The sequence below is a fragment of the Lithobates pipiens genome, unplaced genomic scaffold (assembly GCF_037356315.1).
Source record: "Lithobates pipiens isolate NorthernLeopardFrog02 unplaced genomic scaffold, aLitPip1_a1.2 Scaffold_8, whole genome shotgun sequence".
Lineage (NCBI taxonomy): Eukaryota > Metazoa > Chordata > Amphibia > Anura > Ranidae > Lithobates > Lithobates pipiens.
In genome coordinates this window covers 146756376-146778665 of record NW_027507903.1, presented here as the reverse complement: position 1 = coordinate 146778665, position 22290 = coordinate 146756376, and the positions used below count along the sequence as shown (strand labels likewise).

The 22290-nt window shown below is 42.7% G+C and overlaps 1 protein-coding gene across 1 annotated transcript in view; it reads right to left on the bottom strand.

The window, feature by feature from the left end:
• The window catches only part of LOC143960916 (uncharacterized), a 614677-nt gene that overhangs the window by 299528 nt on the left and 292859 nt on the right, over positions 1-22290 (bottom strand). The window contains exons 63-66 of the mRNA XM_077469935.1: positions 17272-17301; positions 9781-9816; positions 7802-7933; positions 5909-6022 (exon numbers count right to left, since the gene is read on the bottom strand). Of these exons, the coding sequence (XP_077326061.1) occupies positions 5909-6022; positions 7802-7933; positions 9781-9816; positions 17272-17301 (312 nt within the window). The remainder of the gene's footprint in view (positions 1-5908; positions 6023-7801; positions 7934-9780; positions 9817-17271; positions 17302-22290) is intronic.

Genomic DNA, 22290 nt, shown 5'->3' with positions numbered 1-22290 from the left:
AAACCGCTGCAATGTGAACCCAGCCTTAGTGACACTGGCGACGGGGGGTGATCACGGGGTTAAACCTTTATTGGGGGGGTTAGGGGGGTACATTAGAACTAAAGGGGGCTAACTCTAACTGCCCTAACAGTTATTACAGTCACAAATGACACCAATGCAAAAAAAAAAAAAAAAAAAAAAAAAAATGACATTGGTGTCACTGTGACTGGGGGGCAGGGGTAATTGGGGGGGTGATCGGGGGGTAAAGGGGGGGTGTGAGTGTGCCTGGCATGTTCTACTGTGTGTGTAGAGTGTTGGTGCAACTCACCGATCCGCTCTCCTCCGTGTCGGAACGGAAAATACCGACACGGAGGAGAGAATACATCACTTCCTCTCCTGTGTTTACATTACAGGAGAGGAAGTGATGTCACGGGGGATTCCTATTCGTCGGGAGCGATCGCGAGGGGGTGGCCATGAACGAATGGCCGTCCCCTCGTCCGGGATCGCTCCCGCACGAATACCGACCGCCGCAGGCACCGGGCGGGGGCCCGATCGGGCCCCCGACCCGCGGGAGGCAAGGGACGTACATGTACGCCAATATGCCTGCCCGTGCCATGCTATCGACGTACATCGTCGTGCGGCGGTCGGCAACTGGTTAAGGACCGCCGTATTGCCATTGTACGTCATTACAATGGCACAGGCAGGCACAAGCACGTACATCAGACCCCCTCCCGCTGGATAAGGCGGTCCGGTTCGCTGCAGGAGCGATCCATGATGAGGGGATGGCCGTTGGTTTCTGCCCATCCCCTCTCGATTGCTCCTGGCCAATGACAAGCTTCCTCCCACTGTGTATTGTATACACAGGAAGGAGGAAGTGATGTCATTCTCCTCGGGGCGGTCTTTTTGACCGGACTACGAGGAGAAGACAAAAAGTAAGTGTGCACCAACACTACACTGACATGTAGGTACACACAGGCACACAAACCCCCCCTGATCCCCCCCCCCGATCGCCCCTCGATCCCTCCCCGCCCCCCCCCCCCCAGTCACAGTGTCACTGATTGCATTGATCATTTATTTACTGATCACTGCATTCAGTGTCAGTTGTAAAAGTAAAAACTGTCAGGGCAGTTAGTGTTAGGTCCAGGGTAGCCCCCTATCACCCCCCAATAAAGATTTAACCCCCTGATTGCCCCTAGAGTTAACCCTTTCACCCCCTTTTGCCAGTGTCACTAAGCGATCATTTTTCTGATCGCTGCATTAGTGTCGCTATTGTCGCTAGGTAGCTAGTTATTTTTTTAGGTTCACCGCCAGGTTTTTATATCGCTAGGTACCCCGATATACTACCCAATAATGGTTTTAACCCCCTGATTGCTCCTAGAGTTAACCCTTTCACCCCCTTTTGCCAGTGTCACTAAGCGATCATTTTTCTGATCGCTGCATTAGTGTCGCTATTGTCGCTAGGTAGCTAGTTATTTTTTTAGGTTCACCGCCAGGTTTTTATAGCGCTAGGTACCCCGATATACTACCCAATAATGGTTTTAACCCCCTGATTGCCCCTAGTTAACCCTTTCACCCCCTTTTGCCAGTGTCACTAAGTGATCATTTTTCTGATCACTGCATTAGTGTCACTATTGTCGCTAGGTAGCTAGTTCTTTTTTTAGGTTCACCGCCAGGTTTTTATAGTGCTAGGTACCCCGATATACTACCCAATAATGGTTTTAACCCCCTGATTGCCCCTAGTTAACCCTTTCACCAGCGATCACAGTATAAGTGTCACTGGTGACGCTGGTTAGCCAGTTAGTTATTTAGGTTCCCCGTCAGGTTTTTATATAGCGCCAGGGACCCCCATATACTACCTAATAAAAATTTGAACCCCCCCTGAGTGATCACCATATAAGTGTTACGGGTGACTCTGGTTAGTTTGCTTTTTATAGCATCAGGGCACCCACCATTTATTACCCAATAAAGGTTTAACCCCCTGATCACCCAGCGGGTGATATCAATTAGGTTTTAGGGTCAGGGTCTGCGTCGCCCCAGGCAGCGCTAGGTTAGTGCCAGTACCGCTAACACCCACACTCAAAGCATAAACCTCCCATAGTGGTATAGAATCTGAACAGATCAATATCTGATCTGATCAGATCTATACTAGCGTCCCCAGCAGTTTAGGGTTCCAAAAAAACGCATTGTTAGCAGGATCAGCCCAGATACCTGCTGGCACCTGCGTTTTGCCCCTCCGCCCAGCCCATCCAAGTGCAGTATCGATCGATCACTGTCACTTACAAAACACTAAACACATAACTGCAGCGATCGCAGAGTCAGGCCTGATCCCTGCGATCGCTAAGTTTTTTTTGGTAGCATTTTATATTTAAATCCGGAAGGCAGTGCTTGGGTTTTCGGGGTCCCGTACGTGGCTAGGCTCCCAAAAAGTCCCCCACATGTGGTATTCCCGTACTCAGGAGAAGCAGCAGAATTTATTTTGGGGTGCAATTTGACTTATGCCCATAGCATGTGTGAGCAATATCTCATTTAGTGACAACTTTGTGCAAAAAATTTTTTTTTTTAATTCCTGCAACTTGTGGCAAAATATCAAATATTTCATGGACTCAACATGCCTCTCAGTAAATAGCTTGGGGTGTCTACTTTCCAAAATGGGGTCATTTGGGGGGGGTTTTGTGCTATTTTAGCATTTTATGGCCTTCGAAACTGTGATAGGTAGTGAGGAGTGAAATCAAAAATTTGCACCCTTAGAAACCCTGAAGGCAGTGATTGGTTTTCGGGGTGCCGTACGCAGCTAGACTCCCAAAAAGTCCCACATATGTGGTATCCTCGTACTTAGGAGAAGCAGCAGAATATATTTTGGGGTGCAATTCCACATATAACTATGGCATGTGTGAGTAATATATCATTTAGTGACAACTTTTTGTAAACTTTTTTTTTTTTTTGTGTCATTATTCAATCACTTGGGACAAAAAAAAAATATTCAATGGGCTCAATATGCCTCTCCACAACTTCCTTGGGGTGTCTTCTTTCCAAAATGGGGTCATTTGGGGGGGTTTTGTGTTATTTTGGCATTTTATGGCCTTCGAAACTGTGATAGGTAGTGAGGAGTGAAATCAAAAATTTGCACCCTTAGAAATCCTGAAGGCAGTGATTGGTTTTCGGGGTGCCGTACGCGGCTAGACTCCCAAAAAGTCCCACATATGTGGTATCCCCGTACTCAGGAGAAGCAGCAGATTTAATTTGTGGTGCAATTCCACATATAACTATGGCATGTGTGAGCAATATATCATTTAGTGACAACTTTTTGTAAACTTTTTTTTTTTTTTGTGTCATTATTCAATCACTTGGGACAAAAAAAAAATATTCAATGGGCTCAATATGCCTCTCCACAACTTCCTTGGGGTGTCTTCTTTCCAAAATGGGGTCATTTGGGGGGGTTTTGTGTTATTTTGGCATTTTATGGCCTTCGAAACTGTGATAGGTAGTGAGGAGTGAAATCAAAAATTTGCACCCTTAGAAATCCTGAAGGCAGTGATTGGTTTTCGGGGTGCCGTACGCGGCTAGACTCCCAAAAAGTCCCACATATGTGGTATCCCCGTACTCAGGAGAAGCAGCAGATTTAATTTGTGGTGCAATTCCACATATAACTATGGCATGTGTGAGCAATATATCATTTAGTGACAACTTTTTGTAAACTTTTTTTTTTTTTTTTGTGTCATTATTCAATCACTTAGGACAAAAAAAAGAAATATTCAATGGGCTCAATATGCCTCTCCACAACTTCCTTGGGGTGTCTACTTTCCAAAATGGGGTCATTTGGGGGGGGGGTTTACTGCCCTGCCATTTTAGCACCTCAAGAAATGAGATAGGCAGTCGTAAATTAAAAGCTGTGTAAATTCCAGAAAATGTACTCTAGTTTTTAGACGCTATAACTTTCGCGCAAACCAATAAATATACGCTTATTGACATTTTTTTTACTAAAGACATGTGGCTGAATACATTTTGCCCTAAATGTATGACTAAAATTGAGTTTATTCGATTTTTCTTATAACAAAAAGTAGAAAATATCATTATTTCTCAAAATTTTCGGTCTTTTTCCATTTATATCGCAAAAAATAAAAATCGCAGAGGCAATCAAATTCCATCAAAAGAAAGCTCTTTTTGTGGGAAGAAAAGGACGCAAATTTCGTTTGGGTGCAATATTGCATGACCGCGCAATTACCAGTTAAAGCAGCGCAGTGCGAAATTGTAAAAAGACCTCTGGTCCTTAGGGTGTTTATTGGTCCGGGGCTGAAGTGGTTAAAAATCAAAAAGCTCATTTAAAAATGACGCTTTTTTTAAAAATACATGTCCCCACAGGGCAGGACCCAGACCCCTATAACAATTGTATGCCCAATTACTTTCATATAGGCCTTCAAAATGGGTACTTTTGATTTTTGACATTTGGGTCTCATTGACTTTAATGGGTTCGTTATTCGGGTCCAAATTTTCACAGTGTTTGGAAGTTCTGGTGCGAACCGAACAGGGGTTTGGCCTATCCCTACTCTCCAGTGAGGCACATTGCATGCCACATGTTCATTATTTTGCCTTGTTACATCTATCTACAGTAACTGCATTAGTAGCCTACTTTCTGCAGGTATTATTATTAGAAGTATTATTATTGCATTACAGAAGTAGTCCACATTTAGGGCCCATTCACACCACAATGCAGTGTGCTGCGGCAGATACATTTTCATGCTTTGACGCACATTGCATTAAACAGCCTAATGAAAATAAAAGGGCTGAAATGTATCTCAATGTATGAAAAAAGTAGCTGCTGTTTGCATTTCATTGCAGTGTAACCCACAAGACGCAGTGCAATGTGCTTGCGGTACAGTGTGTTGCAGTGCACTGACCCAGTAAATCGAATCAGCCCCTGTCCACCTTTAGGAGATCCCTGAAAACTCATTTATTCAGGGAAGCCTATCCCACACCCACCTGTCCCTGCGCCATCCCCATCAAATCATTCTCTGCAGCTATTACCTTTTGTACCACCCCTTCCTTTAGAATGTAATCTCTAGAAGCAGGGTCCTCTTGTACCTTTTTGTATTGAACTGTACTGTAATTGTGTTGCCCCCCCTATACATTGTAAAGCTCTGTGTAAACTGTTGGCGCTATATAAATCATTTATAATAATAATAATGTGTTTTGGAGGTGCGTTGGGGTGCTGTTTACAATGCATGGCAGTACTGCACACCAACATACATAATGTGCGAATGGATCCTTGGGGGTGAATGATTTTGAGAGTTTCATTTCCCTGAAAATTGGTAAACAATTGGAGATTTCTGCAAACATTTGCAATTTGGGTGAAATGCATTGATGTCAACTTGAAAGGTGAAATAATTTGGGTTGCAAGAAACTTTAAATTGTTAACTATCATGTACTGGTTCTTTTGTTAGAAAATGACCCACCTCAGCCTTATTATGTCTTTACAATGAACAAAGTTAAAGAAAAAAAGGAAATTTTGCGCATTAGGGTCAATTAGAGAAACTGAAAACTTCAATTTCTGCAATATTTTGCTGACTTCAGAATAAATTATTTCACCAAAATCACTCCACTCCTTTATATCCACATTATGAATTATTGATTTTTCCTGTATACAATGGACAGTTAATTTTTTTAAATGCAATTGCCTAAAATAAACTTAATCTGTAAAAATCAAAACATTCTGCAGAACTGTACAGTAAATAATCATGTAAATACGCATACACTAACTATAGATAAAATATAGTTAGTAATATATACAATTGCATGCCAGAAAGCAAAACTTGTGTTTAAGGCATCCCATCTTTATTGTCTTGTTATTTTCATTTAACTTGTATATGCCCATTGTATATTTGTATATATAAAAGAACCAGAACTATTCAACAGTCACTACTTTATGTGATACCTGAGGGGAAGACTGTGTCTGAGTCCCCTCTAGACTGGAAACACTTTCCAAGACTGAACGAGAATTTAAATCCTCCTCATCAGTTTCATTTGAAATTTCCTGTTTTTTGGGGCTCTGCAATGATACATAAAAATAAAATTTTACTGGAAGGTAGAAAACAATTTCTATTGTAAGATTCTAAGATTGATACTCATAAGGGGGATTAATTGTTACAATTGTTTTAATATCCCAATGTCTAAAGGTATTGTAAATGTTTTCTAATTTGTTATTGTAAGGCAATTCCAACAGATTGCAACAGCAAGGCAGTATTTTTCAGATTACATTAAACACAACATTGGGAATTTAATTCTGGTTGCACAGTGCTGATCGAGGTTCTTGTGTGTATTTATGTAACAGGTTGACTAGTCACTCATAGTTAGTCAGAGTTCTTCATTAAGTATGGGTTGTTTATATGTGATGGGGTTACATCTGTATTTTGTTTTATGATTTTTTTTTGTAGAGTGATAATAAATGCTCTTGAAACCTCTTAAATCCTTGAACAAACTACTGTTCCAATTTTTTTGCAGCTGATTCTACCAAACACGAAAAAAAATGAATACCTAAGTATTCTAATAGGACACCTTTCCTTGGGGGCAAAAAAAAAGTAGTAGGACAAAGAATTTCAAAATGTCTAATTCATGTACCAACTTGGTAGGCAGGGCATTCTATCAAGGTGGTGCTGTTGTGGGAAATAAACAGGAAAGAAATTAAAAAAAAAAACAATTCCACAAGAATACAAGGATATTATTTTTCCCATATGTAGCACCCTCTAGCTTAGTGTGCTAGGTGTACATAGTTTGTGAGCTGTAGTATAGGTAAATTTACTCTGGCTAAGAGCCAGGCTGGGTTGAAACTGAGTCAGATATACGTTACTCAGGAAGTCTGGGTGACTCATCAAGTAGCACCTCTGGTACCTCCCCCTACTTGCTAGAACCTTGGAGAAGCTTCCAGAAGAATGGGTGGGAGGTTAGGAGGAGCTGCTTGGAGTATTGAGGAAGGCCTCAGCCAATCCCCACCAAGTGGACTGGCAGGGGGTGGGCACTTCTTAACTGGTCATTCCAGCAGGGGCAGTTGGGTGGGAGATGGAGATGGAGTGCTGAGGAGGCTGTCAGTGGCCCTTGAGGTTGCCTCCTAATCTGGGGGAGTGACCTTGGGTCTAGGGCTTCGGTGCTGGAGGGACCCTCTACAACATAAGGAGGACTCCTTTCCTGGATGCACAGGAGCAGGTGTGAGGACGGCGGGAGATAGTCAGCACGCCCAGGAGAACTCAAGGAGAATTCAACCACATGGGCTGGTGAGTATGCAGTCTGGGAGGACTGTGGTGGAGAAGTAACCTGGTGGGCTAGTGAGCCCATCCGGTTACTTCTCCACTACAGAGATGGTGCTTGGAACAGTAGCTACAGGAATGTAAGCTGGACACTGTATTCTACTACACAACCTAAGGGACCCAGGGACCCTGCCTAAAATGGGCTATTGCTCTTAAAATCTCACTGAGTGCCTTTTTTTGTCAGATTAACCATCAGTGTGCCAGCTGGAGTTCTACAAACAAGTTAGTCCTGGAGGAAAAGCAGTGTATATAGACTGTATATGATAAAGTTGTCCCTAAAGATTGTTTGAAGTCAAGTGGTTATCCCATAATCTCCCAATCCCTATTCAAGCTTTATCCCCTCAATCAAAATACAAAAACAAGCACTGGCCTGTTCTCAGGGAGCCTGTGAAAATTTGGTATGCTTAGTTGTGCAAAGGGGAGGGATCTTATTTCACCAGCAGCTCCTATGTGGGGTGCGCTACACAATGCTACAGAACATAGTGTCCACAAGATTTGGTATATTAGAAGTATGACAATAGACTAACATTATCAGTTGTGGGTTTTAAAACCTGCTTTTTCTTGGTGTTTCGATCCTTTTTGCTGTTTGAGAGATGCTGAAACAAATCTGCTGTTCCATGATGTATAAGATAGTCTGTTAATTCCTTCAGAAGGCTCAGCTGTAACCAACGAAAGAAACCATATTTTAGGCTGACATGATTCATAAACCTAGTAACATTATTTAAAAAATAAAAAGTTGAATCAGGATGAATGACATATATTGAACTTTTTTAAAACATGGTATTTCGTAAATCTACATATGACAAATCCTACTGTATGCAGTGTTTCATAATGTTACATATGCATACAGTTATCCTCACTGTACTTAGAAAGAATAGAGCATAATGCCTTGTACACACGGTCAGAAATCCTGAAGGAAAAGGTCCGATCAGATTATGTTGTCGGAAAATCCGATCGTGTGTGGGCTCTATCGGACTTTTTCTGTCGGAAATCCCGACAAAAAGTTTGAGAGCTGGATCTAAAATTTTCCGACAACAAAATCCGATCTAACTTTTTACGATCGTTTGTAGAGAATTCTGATGGACAAAGTGCCACGCATGCTCAGATTAAATTACAAGACCAAAGCTATTGGCTACTAGCCTCTACGTAGTCCTGTCTTATGCAACGAACGTCACCGCATTCCAAACGATCAGATTTTCCGACAACTTTGTCTGACCGTGTGTATGCAACACAAGTTTCGGCCAAAATCTGTCCGAAAAATCCGATGGATTTTGTGGTCGAAATGTCCGTCCGTATGTACAGGGCATTAGTCTGATTAAGCTGGGCTAGTACTATGAAATCTACATATTAAGCATCACTTGCACAGTGGTAGTCTTTAATGTCTATTCAAAGTAAAAAAAAGCATACATGAAACATTTAGTTCCATTCAGTGTTTATTGTAACTTTCTGTAAAAAATATCAGGCAAATGCCACACATTTAGGTAACCACTCATCAGTAAACAAAAAAAAAAAAACCAACAAGATACTGCAATTAAATTTCATAATTATTTTATTCTTTCATACAGCCAACCGCAAAAAGAAGGAGAAAACATGGAAGACTGACAAATCTGCTGCTACAAGAACACAAAGCATTGGCTTATCATTGTCAGCCTGCAACTGGTGGAACTGTGAATGGCAGGATCTCCAAATAAAAACTTTGCAACCGATTCCACAAAAATTAAAAACTGTATACAATAAGGCATTTTACCAAATATATTAAAAAATAGACTTTGGGTTTGCATACATTTTAAACTGTAAAAGGTCCTGTAGAGGAAAATACAACTTGTACTATTTTTAGCTTGAACGCTTTTTTGTTTCTATGAACTGCAATTTTGTATGTGAAATGTGCACAAACACTCAACTATGCTATTCATGGCCAAAATGTGCATCTCTATCTGATACTTCATTTCCTTTCATTTTGTGTAAAGCATGAAAAAAATCAAAGTCCTGTTAAGCTTTTATCTTTTTCTGCCTGTACCTCCCTTCTTGGGGAGTTTAGTGTTCACTTCTTGTGGGCGGGGTCTGATGTTGGCTGAGGTCACAGAGCGGAGAGAGATTTTCAGACACCGCTCTCTTCTCAGAGCAGACTTGAACTGAGCAGCAGAGAACTTAAAAATCAGTGGTCACGCTTCAGATCTCTGGCTTAGAGCCAGTGAGGGACAGCTGCAGCATCAGCAGGTTAATAAGTATATACGTTTGTTTTGTTATATTCCGACACTTTTACTTTATAGTGGATGGATTATAGTAAGTGGATGTAAACCCTCACATATACTCAATGAAGTGAACAGTCTCAGATGATACATAGATGAAACAAATCTCCCTATATAAGTTTTACATGTATAACTGTTGTCTTCAGCTGTATATATCTAGAAAGTGCACTTCGCGTTACAGATGAAAGGCACCCCCCTCTCGTGTCCTAGTTACAACCAATTAATATTATGGATCAGTGTATGAGACTCACACTTACCTTTATACCATATGATTCAAACAAAATTTCTAGATCCTAAACAAGAAAAAAAACAGTAAACATTTGCAAAGCTAGTACTTAGTTAATGATGAAAAAAGTTTTTTTTCTTGGATAGTATTACTAAAGAATCTCAGTAAGTAATATAATAAAAATTATTTAAATCGGGATATACTGTAGGTGCATATTTCTTTTGTTTATTATTAGATCTTGTATGTTAACTTAAATACTATATATCAACTATATAAGCTTACGTAAAAGCACAACAATTTGTAAAATAGTACTCAAGGGTTTATCAACATGCATATTGTAAACACAACACACCAACCTGGCATTAATGCTGTCTTACGCCTAATATGCAATGTACCCCAGAACTTTGCTATACAGCCAATTGTAAGATATAATAAAGGGGCTCATGTAATATGTTGTAAAATAAATGAACTGTATATTTATCCAACGTACACTAGAGCTTGTGTGCCAAGCACATCATGGGAACATAATAAATTCAGTAATACACAGCTTGGGTGGGGGGCATGAGGGGCAGCTGTTCCAATCACAATGTTTTCAGGTGGGAGGGGGGCACCATGTGGCAAATTAGGGCCCTATCACACCAATGTTTTTTGCTGCACTTTTACTAAACTAAGTGTGCAAGAAAAACGCAATAAAAGTATTTCTCTTTAAGCCCTATGACACCAATGTGCTGTGGGTGTGGTGCATTTATTAATTTTTTTAATTTAATCTATATTAGATTTCCATATTCAATAAATTGAACAAACAGATAATCACAATTATTATATTCCAACTCTCTCCTCCTCCCCTCCATTTCCTACCCATTTCCCTCAGTTCACCCCTACCCCAGTTTATGCCCCTCACTCCCTCCCCTCTCTCCTCTCTTTTACAGTCATGGCCGAAATTGTTGGCACCCCAGAAATTTTTCCAGAAAATCAAGTATTTCTTACAGAAAAGTATTGCAGTAGCACATGTTTTGCTATACACATGTTTATTCCCTTTGTGTGTATTGGAACAAAACAAAAAAAGAGAGAAAAAAAGCAAATTGGACATAATGTCACACAAAATTCCAAAAATGGGCTGGTCAAAATTCTTGGCACCCGTTCAAAATTGTGTATAAATAAGATTGTTTCAAGCAGGTGATGCTGCTTTAAACTCACCTGGGGCAAGTAACAGGTATGACCAATATAAAGATCACACAAAAAAAGGAGAGAAGTTCACTTAGTCTTTGCATTGTGTGTCTGTGTGTGCCACAATAAGCATGAACAACAGAAAGAGGAGAAGAGAACTGAGGACTTGAGATCCAAAATTGTGGAAAAATATCAACAATCTCAAGGTTACAAGTCCATCTCCAGAGATCTAGATTTGCCTTTGTCCACAGTGTGCAACGTTATCAAGAAGTTTGCAACCCATGGCACTGTAGCTAATCTCTATGGGTGTGGACGGAAGAGAAAAATTAATGAAAGGTTGCAACGCAGGATAGTCCGGATGGTGGATAAGCAGCCCCAAACAAGTTCCAAAGAAACTCAAGCTGTCCTGCAGGCTCAGGAAGCATCAGTGTCAGCACGAACTATCCGTCGGCATTTAAATGAAATTAAATGCTATGGCAGGAGACCCAGGAGGACCCCACTGCTGACACAGAGACATAAAAAAGCAAGACTACAGTTTGCCAAAATGTACTTGAGTAAGCCAAAATCCTTCTGGAAAAACGTCTTGTGGACAGATGAGACCAAGATAGAGCTTTTTGGTAAAGCACATCATACCTACAGTACCTACAGTGAAATATGGTGGAGGTTCAATGATGTTTTGGGGTTGTTTTGCTGCCTCTGGCACTAGGTGCTTTGAATGTGTGCAAGGCATAATGAAATCTGAGGATTACCAGCTCTGCAGCTCCGCAGCTCTCATTGGCCCTCTTATGACTCGTCCCTTTTCCAAACTTCTGCTACTCCCCCCCCCCCACTGGCAAACTCCCAAGAGAGCTAGAGAGAGAGCTCTGTATGATGTCATTAGCCTAGGTTAATTACCAGACAATAAAGAGGAAGTGGGCTGTATAAGGTATTTACTGTCAGGAAAAAAATGTTTTATTATCCACAGTTAAACAAGGGAAGAAGATTTAATAGATGGAAAGATGAAAAAAATACTGAAAAAACGCTTTATTGTTGTCATATTTTCTTTTCCTTTTCCCACTTGTCTCGCTCCATGTTTCCCCCGCCTCTGCCCAAGTACAGGTTTAGAGGATTTTTACAGATCTATTTCCGAAGCTCCAGACCATAATGGAGGGAGAACGAGATAAAAAAGGAGAGTTTCTGATATTGGAACACTATTCGACTCCCCCTTACCCACCCTCCCTGTCACTCTCTCTAATATTGTTGATCTTATACATTAGAGCTTGGACCTAACCCTGGTCTTTGAGGAGACAACTAGTTCCTCCAAAATGGGCTTTGCTAGTCATTTGCTCTTCTGTTTTGGGGTGATGCTCTGCCTGAGGGATTTGCTCGATCCTCCTCCCCTTCCCTTTGTAACATAGTCTTCCCCACTCAATTCCCCCATCCCTGTGTAACATAGTCTTTTAAGTGTCCCCTCTATAAACCCCTGCCCTAATATTTCTTTGACATCATCTCTTTTTGAGATCAGTTGCCATTGGTCCTCTTCCAGTATTAGTCTTTCTTTCCTTCTCTCCAACCATCCAGGTATATCTGGGACCGGTAACTTTCGTTTTTTACAGAATTCTTGTACCTCCTCCGGGAATCTCAGCTTTGCTGAATGGCCTTCTTTCCATCCTACCAGGCATGTAGGAAACCCCCAGTTTTACTGAATATTTTGTTTACGCATCTGTTCCAGGAGAGGTTTAAGGTATCATCTTCTCATTGGTGTTTCATGTGATAAGTCAGAAAAGATCTAGAGAGTTGCGCACTCATATTTTATTGCTGGCATTTTCTGCAAACGTCCTCATATCTGTGCTTTATCTTCAAAGTAATGGAACCTAACTATTATATCCCTTGGGACTTCCGTAGGTACGCCCTGTGGTCTTCTAATCCTGTGTACCCTTTCAATTTTAAAAGAGTCTGATCATGTTCTTTCTAACAGAGGGCTAAATATATTGTTTTATTGTTTCTGTAAGATCTTCAGCTTGCATTACTTTTGATAGGCCTTGGATTCTTAAGTTTTTTCTTCTATTCCGATTTTCTTGATCTTTTCTTGATCTTCCAATTTGTATGTCAAGTTCCTCTGTTCCCTTGTTTAATTTCCTCTTGTAGTTCTTTTACTGCTTGTGTATGTGTATCCAACCTCCTTTCAGCGTCCTCTACTCTTGTTAGTATCTGGCCCAGATCTCTTTGTATTGTTGCCTTGTCAGTTTTTAATGAACTTTCTAGTTTTGCAAACATATCTGCCATTTCTGACTTAGTGGGAAGTTGGGTTTTTATCTTTGTTCCTCCATATCTCCACCTTCAGTGTCGCTTTCAATCTCCAAATCTATTCTGGACTGACTGAGCTTACTAGCCCGCTCCGATGACCTGTTCCGTTTATTCTTGTATCCTGTCTCTTGTTTCCTTCAGTTTTCCGTTGTTGACCTATCATTATTTGCCTCTTGTGTCATTTTTTTGTTGTTCCCGAGCTGGCTTATATTTTTGGGTGGGTCATTTTGGGTGGGTCATTGGGTGGGTCATTTTCCATTTCTTTTACTCTAGGTTTCACCCTTTAGTGGGAGGCCCACCATTTAAGTGGAGAACCTCCCTAAAAAAAAAAATAGCATTAATATTCTTAAAAAAAAAAATTGCATTTTTTTTTTTTTTAAAGCTGCTTCCACCCTAAAGTGGAACTTCCGCTCATTTGAACGCCCCCCCCCCCCCCCCCTCCGGTGTCACAGTTGGCACCTTTCAGAGGGGATGAGGGTGCAGATACCTGTCTAAGACACTTCCGGGCAGAGACTCCCACGGGAGTCTATACAGTTTCCTGTCCCGGCGCACTGTCTGCTGGGACACACATGGGACCATTCCTATTACGCTGCACGACTCGCGCATGTGCAGTAGGGAACCGGGAAGCGAAGCCGCAACGCTTCACTTCCTGATTCCCTCACCTGGAATGGCGGCGGCAGCAGCCGAGCGATCGATCGGCCTCAGCTGCCGACATCGCTGGACCCTGGGACAGGTGAGTGTCCATTTATTAAAAGTCAGCAGCTGTAGTATTTATAGCTGTTGGCTTTTAATAAAAAAAAATTTCAGTGAAATCCCTCTTTTACTTACCAGAAACCCCTGTTGCTAGGCAGTCTTTCTAAACTGCCTCTTCCTACTCCATGGTGATCTTCAGTCTTCTCTCCTCCTCGCGTTGTCTTCTGGGGAATGGGGTGCGCTATGTTCTGGGAAATGTGTGTGTCCCAGAACACAGCGCACCTCATTCACAAAGCGCCGTGCGACTTGCGCGTGTGCAATAGGAAATGGGCAGTGAACCCGCTAGGCTCCACTGCCTGTTTCTCTTAGTGATGGTGGCAGCGATACGATACGAGGGACGATACGAGGGACGTATTGGCCTCGGGGGGTGACATCGCAGGCGCTCTGGACAGGTAAGTGTCCTTATTAAAAGTCAGCAGCTACAGTGTTTGTAGCTGCTGACTTAAAACAAAAAAAATTCCGCTGGAACACCCCTTTAGTCAATGTTTCATTATTAGTATGTGTCACTTTTTGTTCTTGCCTCTTCTCCAGCCAACACACTTATTTTTCTTCTGCTTTGTCTTATAACACTTTGTAACTTTTTATTTACAGTTCTTTGCCTCCTATGTCAAAAGACTTAAGTTTGCCCCCAGACTCCCCCACCATTCACCTATCACCTACAGATGATACAAGCAGAAAAATGTGATATATAGTGACTCACTATTCCAGGTAGATTATTAAAAAAAAGAAGTTCCTTCAATGTCCCAGGGTCCACCTTTAAGTCGCTTTTTCTCCTTGTTGTTCACCGCTCTCTCCTGGATAAAGCACCGCTTGCTCTTCTGGTTTGTGGCTGTTTGCACTCTTATGTCCTTTGAACTGTGTGGCTTGCTTTTACCTCCTCCAAGGATGCAGGGCTCTCTGGCGTCCTCCAGATATCTCCCAGGACCTGCGGTAAGTCCTTGTCTCCACTGACTCCCTCTGTGCACCGCCATGCACAGCCAGACACACCTTGCCTCTCTCAACACCTCTCCAGCAGTCCCTCCTGGGATCAGGCCTCGGGTTTCTCCCTCCATCTCGACACCCATCCAATCACAACATTGGAGGCCCCAGAGCAGCCGACATGCAGCAACGTGGCATCACCCAGCCTGTCCCTTCTCCACCACCCAGGGAGGCTCCGGCAATCAGTATCCCCGTAACATGCTCTCAATAGGACTGTAGGATGATATAACCAGGAGGCCACAACATAGGGCTCTGGCTGCAGCGGATCACGGGGAAGCATGGCTAATTATCATCTATCTTGCATGGTGTGGATGGAATTGTATCGAGCTCCTAGCCTGAGCTCCTTGCAGGCGCCATACACAGCCCCCCCCCCCGATGTGTGTCCATGGAAAATAGATTCGTAACCAATAATGAAAATGTGTATTTTCACAAGTTCTGTGCGCGGTGTGTGCTGTGTATTAAAAACAAATAAAACATAAAGCATAAAAAAACATGGTTGTGTTTTTGGTGCTTTTGGAGTCACATGTCCATGTTTCACAGGTGCATGTTGGGAGTCAGGCAACCAGAAAACGTACTGGAAATGCACCAGAAATTAAGAAAAAAACACATGCATTTTAACCATTTTTTGAACAGAGTAGTGACAAAGGGTCCTTACCTTTCTCCCCATTTACAATTTGTATCCTTTTCAAATCACCCTTTTGATCCGTCCCTCCTTTGTTACACCTCCCAATCCTCTTAGATGTCATCTTGGGACTTTATCTCCTCGGAAGGCCTGTGCCACTACAAGTTTTAGCACACTGATTCCTGCCCCCTTCTTCCTAGACACGCAGATCAACTTGCCTTCCCCCACCTTCTGGCCAGGAGAAGACAATTGCCCGGCAGGGGGGATTCCCGCATCAACACTGTCTATGTTGATGGGGGAATCAAGCAAATTTCTTTCCTGCAACCCATGGTTGCAGGAAAGAAATTTGCTCCGTGTATGGTCGGGCTTAGTCATCATCACTGACTGTGTTACCCAAAGCCCCAGTGATAACAACAGTGTTTATTCATTTATTGCTGATCCACTAGCTCCACACTCAACCTCCCCAACTCCCCACATTCATTCATTCCCTCAAATTTGTTTCACTCTTCTCTACATTCAGTACCTCTGCTTATCTTCCAGTATCCACTAGCTACCAGTTTACATTCCGATCCCCCCGCCCCCATGATAAACACAATATTTCAAAAGAACAGCAGTGCCAAAGCTTATAGTCTGACATTTTTCCCCTCCTCTCTATTCCCCCACCCCTCTAATTCTTCAATTTCCCACCCATACAAGTCCACTGCCACCCGTAATTTAAAGGGAAAAGCTTGGTTTTTTAGGTCTTCTACACAATTTTTCAACTGTGCATTTTCCACTACTAGTGCTCACATACTAACTGTCACAGCTGCCCAATTATTGTTTGTATATTCTAACAATTGCTTGCTTGTAGTCCAGGTATTCTCAGGAATTCTCATTGCTTGCCTCTGCTCTGCCAAGGCCAGAAATACACAGTTCGAATCTGTTAATGAGCAGGCTGAATTTATCAAGTTGATCAAACACCTTGGGTTCAACCAGTCTGCCGGATTCACTTCTGATTATTGCCCGGAGCAGACAATGGCCCAGCAGGAGGGATTCCCCTGTAAGCACTGTCTGTGTTGATGGGGGAATCAAGCTAATTTATTTCCTGCAACCCATGTTGCAGGAAATTTGCTCTGTGCATGGCTGGCAAAAGCAAGCACTGAACAAGGGCCATATTACTATGTAATGTATTCTTCAGAAGGTCTGTCTCTATCAAATCACAGAACTGTTAGCCCTGTATTTCACCCTAATATAATCCCTTTGCTTCCATTTTGGCCCACATGCTCCACGTGCCATTTTCAGCCCAATTTCTCCACTGCATTGGTCAGCCCCATTCTTAGACTCAATATTTTTGTAAAGTTTGTTTTTGTTTTACCTGTAGCCGATCCTGTGCTATTGATAATCAGCACAAGTAGACCAGCACTGTCATTGCACACTTCTGGGTCCACATGAAGCATGTTTGGTGGACCCTGGGCTGTGCAGGTATGCTGATAAAAGTGTGGTAATAGCCGGTAGTGGAATCCCAGCTGCGGAAGATGATCAGGGGCACACCAGGGTCTGGGCATAGGATGATCTTGTACCTGCACTGTAGTAAGAACATGATCTGACAAAGACCCAATACACCAGCATATGCACATATGCTTTAGTCAATCAGGACCATTATATAATGCGCATCTACTTTTTTTTTTTCAGGTGTATTTCCTAATAAATTAGAATGTGTTTATGTGTGTGTTTTACCTTCATTTCAAAGCTTTTTCCAGGGGTTACCTTGGAAAAAAAAGCAGAAGAGAAAAGAATTAATTTGCATAGTTTGCTTTAGTTCTTAAAATATCCAGTACTGCAAAATTTAACAGTTATTTTATGCTGAGCTTGAACTTAAACCTGAACTGTAGGCACATGTAAAGCTGCAAAAAATGAATAGAACTCAGAGAATATAACAAACAAAATAAAACCAATATGTATATACAGTATATCGAAATAGTTCATCAATACAATACATCAATGAAAATCAGTCTAGAAACTTTAGTGTCACCACCAAAAGTCCTCAACAGTGCAAAATAATATTAGAGACACGATGTGTATGTGTGTTGCAAAAGTCCACAATCCCAACAACAACAAGAACAAAAGAATGCAATTTCCAGAAGATCATGACCACCATAAATAGAGCAATCATGATAAACATATGACATAAATTCTCTGCTTCAATTTCTCTCAGGCTTCCAAGAGTTAATATTTCAAACTTGCAGTAACCCAACATATGCCCAAAGAAAAGAAAATCCAGCAATGCTGTAAAGCTGCAAAGAGCAATCCTATTAAAAAGGATTAAAAGAACTCATATATAATATAGTTAGTGTGCACTCAGCTATACAGCTGTAGGGATTCTGACCAGCATTGGCAGTATTATGCATGATGATGTCACAGCATCTAGGCTCCATCCCTACGTATTTCAGCAGATTATGACATCTTCCGTATACATATTAGATTTTTTTTTGTTTGGTCTTTCACTGTTACATGCATTGAGATGGATGCATGGCTTACATATGATCAAGTTTTGTATTTAGATATAATTGATCTAGCACATCTAACTATTAGTTTGGGTTTAGGTTTATATTATATATCACAAAATGTATTAGCCTGAGGCTCTTCCCCTCTCTTTGATTGTTATTGAGGAATTAATCAGGCTGCAACTTTATGTTTTTCTTTAAAGCTTATAAATAATGTCAGATTTAGAGAGGAAAAAGGTTGACTCTCAAAAATTAGTTATTTTTTATTAAGTCCTGGACAATTTTTAGGTGACAGCTGCTACAGCAAATATAAATACTATCAGTTGGACACATTTTGTTAATAATTAATAGTGAAGGGGGGGGGCGTGGCCTGGCTGGACTAGAAGATGGACGCTTAGATCCTAAGCTCCTGCTACCTCACGACCTTTTATCTGACTAACGGAGGTCTTTTACCTACCCCACCTCGCTACTTAATGGGGACTGCTTCGCGGACGTCCTCTGCTTCCAGATCCCGCTCCCCTCGTAGGAATTTGAGCGGTTCTAACACCACTATGCCGGCTCTATTCCGGACGAATAGAGGGAACATGGCTACCGCTAACAACAGCCACCCAAGATCTGAAGCGCCTTCGCCGAGTGACATCCCGCCGGCTCTAGCTCCTCATGTGTCTGCCAGTGAAGAGAGCATGAATCGAGCCACACCGCACTCTCAACCTCAGCTCAGCATCCACGATCTTAAAACCATCGCGGCTGACATAAAGGATACCTTGTCGGCCACCATTTCAGAGCTCAGATTAGACATCCGTTCCCTATCTGACAGGATGGTCGAGGTGGAAGACACTGTTCACAAACAAGAGGCACAGCTGCAGAAGACGACCCATCATGTGGACACACATACCCTCCAACTCAGGGCAACTCATATCCACCTGGAAGACCTCGACAACAGGGGAAGAAGACATAACTTAAGAGTCAGGGGTCTTCCTGAAGCGATCGAGGGTGATAGTTTACCACAGGCTGTGACGTCCATCTTTAATAACCTACTTAATAGGCCACCTCAGACGCCCATCAAAATGGCTAGGATCCATCGCGCTCTTAAACCTAAAGGAAGGGACACTGATCCCCCACGAGATATCGTGTGCTGTTTAACTGATTTTAAAATTAAGGAAGAAATCCTTAAGCAAGCGAGAGGCATACCACAAATCACACATGCCGGTACGGCTATACAGATTTATCAGGATCTCTCTAGTATTAGGTTGCAACACCGCAGAGATCTCAGACCGTTACTGGATACTCTTCGTTCTCATGGCATAACCTACAAATGGAAATTTCCATTCTGCTTGGCGGCCTCGGCACAGGGCCGCACCGCGCTTCTCAGAGTTCCTGAGGATTTGCCTCAATTCTGTCGCTCACTAAACATCCCTTTGGTTGATGTGCCTAGTTGGCTTGCAGACTTCCGTCGCTCAGCGGTGCACAAGGATCTGCCACCCGCCGAACCTATGGAGGCACAAGACCATAATCTGAGAAGGCCCAGATCTCCATCCACCGCAGACAGCCGCAGTACACCTAGAAACTACGGCCGCACTCGCAGCCCGTTCCATCCACCCAGCTCAAGGAGGGCTAGAAGAGATCGCTGACTCTAATATCATTCTCTTGATCTATACTTTCCTTCACGTTCGGTGAATAAGACTTGTTTTTCCTTTTTTGCTTTTCAATTTAGATCCGCTAAAATGTCTCCTGCTTTGTTATGTGGAGTCATTGCACGTTATGTTATTTTGGTCACCTTAGCTTCCATGGGACAACTGATGGTTCATTTTTTTTTTTATGTATACTCCACTCGCTTTTCTAAAACATTGCTTCTACTACAGTCTCTAACTTGTCAAGTTCTTTCCCTGCCTATGCCTCTGCTCTCAGATTGCGTCTCTAGTACAATTCATGGCCATGACTGTAAACTACAACTACCACAATGCTCTGCGGTGGTCTCCACTGACCTATTGTATCCAGCTTCCTGAATGCGACCCGGAACGGCAATGATACAGGATGGCTGCCGCCGCATCCGAAGACTTGCTGAAGTGATGTATTTTATGCAATATTGCCATTTACCTACACTTCCCTGCCTGACCTCGCCTCTACCGGACCTCTCACTTCTCTGAAGGTTTACGGGGGAAGCAAGATTTTGCGCTCATATTACTCTACCACCCTCGGACTGCCACTTACTTTACCATGCTCCTACAATATACCATATTGCTGAACTCTATATCCAAAAGAAAAGGGAGATGAAGGAGAAAAATCGGAAAGGGACACAATCTAAAAACAGGATAGTATTAGACGCATCCACTATTAATCTAAACTGTTTTTCTTTTTACTGCTGCTGCAAGTATTTACTAGTTGAACTGCCATATCTCTTCCTACTGGATAAGGTATCGAGGGGGAGCTCCCTCTCTCACCACACTTATATTTGCTTCTGTTTCCTCCTCTCCCATAAGCACTGGTAATATAGAAGGTTTAATATAGTCTGTTTTTATGTTCAATGATTCTGTACTTTTCATATTTAGCCGCATACTTATGTCTTTATGCCACTATCATAATACCTTTTGCTTTTAAAATGCTCTTTTAATTTCTCCCAATACTTATGATGATCCCCAACAAACTACCTAACTAATATTTTGGGTGAATTTCCTCCATCATTTATTATTTCTGTTTCAATATTTTTATTGAAAAGATTAACAAACAGAAATAAACAAGAGACTACAATCTGCTCCTTGTGCGCCCTCGCAGGGGCTACAAAGCATGAATGTATAACCAAAGGGCCAGCCAGCACATTATACGCATAATAAACAGAAGAAAAAAAAGGAGGGAATATGCGTAGGGGATGGTATCGAGACTGGTTCCAGGACCAGGCAACTCGTTCCCTCGTCGTGTCCGGAGGGCAGGCCCTTCTTCCACCACCCCCTCCAACAGGGGGCAGCAGAGTTCGTTAGCAATGGGAGAGATTACAAAGAAAAGTGAAGAAAAATAGGGAACAAAAGAAGAAAAGATAGAGAGACAAGAAGGGGAAGAAAGGGGGGGGAAACGTTCGGGTGTGGATGCCTCGCCAAGAGGAGTCAGACCAAGCCCAGGCATGCAGCTTGGAGCGCGGGGAACTCATAGGAGATCCACGGGTCCCAGATTTTTAGAAATTTAGCATGAGAATCATGAACAATACTGGACATACGTTCCTGCAGTAACATTGCAGTCATGCGGGTTTTAACACCTTGAAAATCTACCCGTCGGGACTTCCAGGCTTGGGCAATGGTCCGCTTGGCCGCTATAAATAGATAAGTAGCCAACTTCTGTTGAGGTCCCCGCAAACCAGGTACCGGGCAATGTAGGAGGGCTAGCTTAGGGTCCCTTCGGATGGTTAGGTGGAAAAGTGTCTACAGCAAACCAAAAATCCTCGACCAGAACCCCACCAGCCTTGGGCAAGCCCACCATGTATGCAAAACATCCCCTCGCTGTCCACAGTTGCGGAAGCACCTGTCCGTACTCCCAGGGAAAGCCCGAGCTGTGCGGGCAGGTACCCAATACCATCGGAGCATTACTTTATATGCAGCCTCCAGGGTATTTGTGTTGAACGAGCATTTGGTGATTGTTTTCCAGGCCCTGCTCCAGTCCTCTGGGTCCACTGGGGTCTGAAGGTCCTTTTCCCATTGAGTCATATAAGAGAGGGGTGCTGATGGCGAACGGCTATTCAGGGAGGCATAAATGGCCGAAATAAGGCCTGGGGACCCTGGGGCGTGTTGGCATGAGTGTTCAAAAAAAGTTTTTTGGAAGGGGTAGGTGGACCTGCGGCGCAACGCTGCAATCCAGTGCTTTAATTGGATAAAGTGATAATGTTCGCTAGCCGGCGCCCCTTTCGTTTCCCGGATACTCTCCCAGGAGGGGAATAGGCGCGAGGAAAGGAAATTTTGGACTCGTGGGTAGCCATGTGGGGACCACCAGGAAAATGCCTGGGGCTCCATTTATTATTTCTAACGTCGGGAGATAGCTGAATCTCCCTATTTCTCACACCTCATCCCTGGTCTGGCTTCAGCCAACCCCCATACAGTTGTGGCACTTGGCAACTTCATTCATTATTGAGTGGACTTGTAATTGCCACGCTGTACATATACCGATCTTCTCATATTGGAGATAGTGGGGATTACCTTCCCCACTGCCTCATCGGTTTAGAGTTATATTCTCTCCCACATATCCCTGCATTCACTTATCGATACTGCCT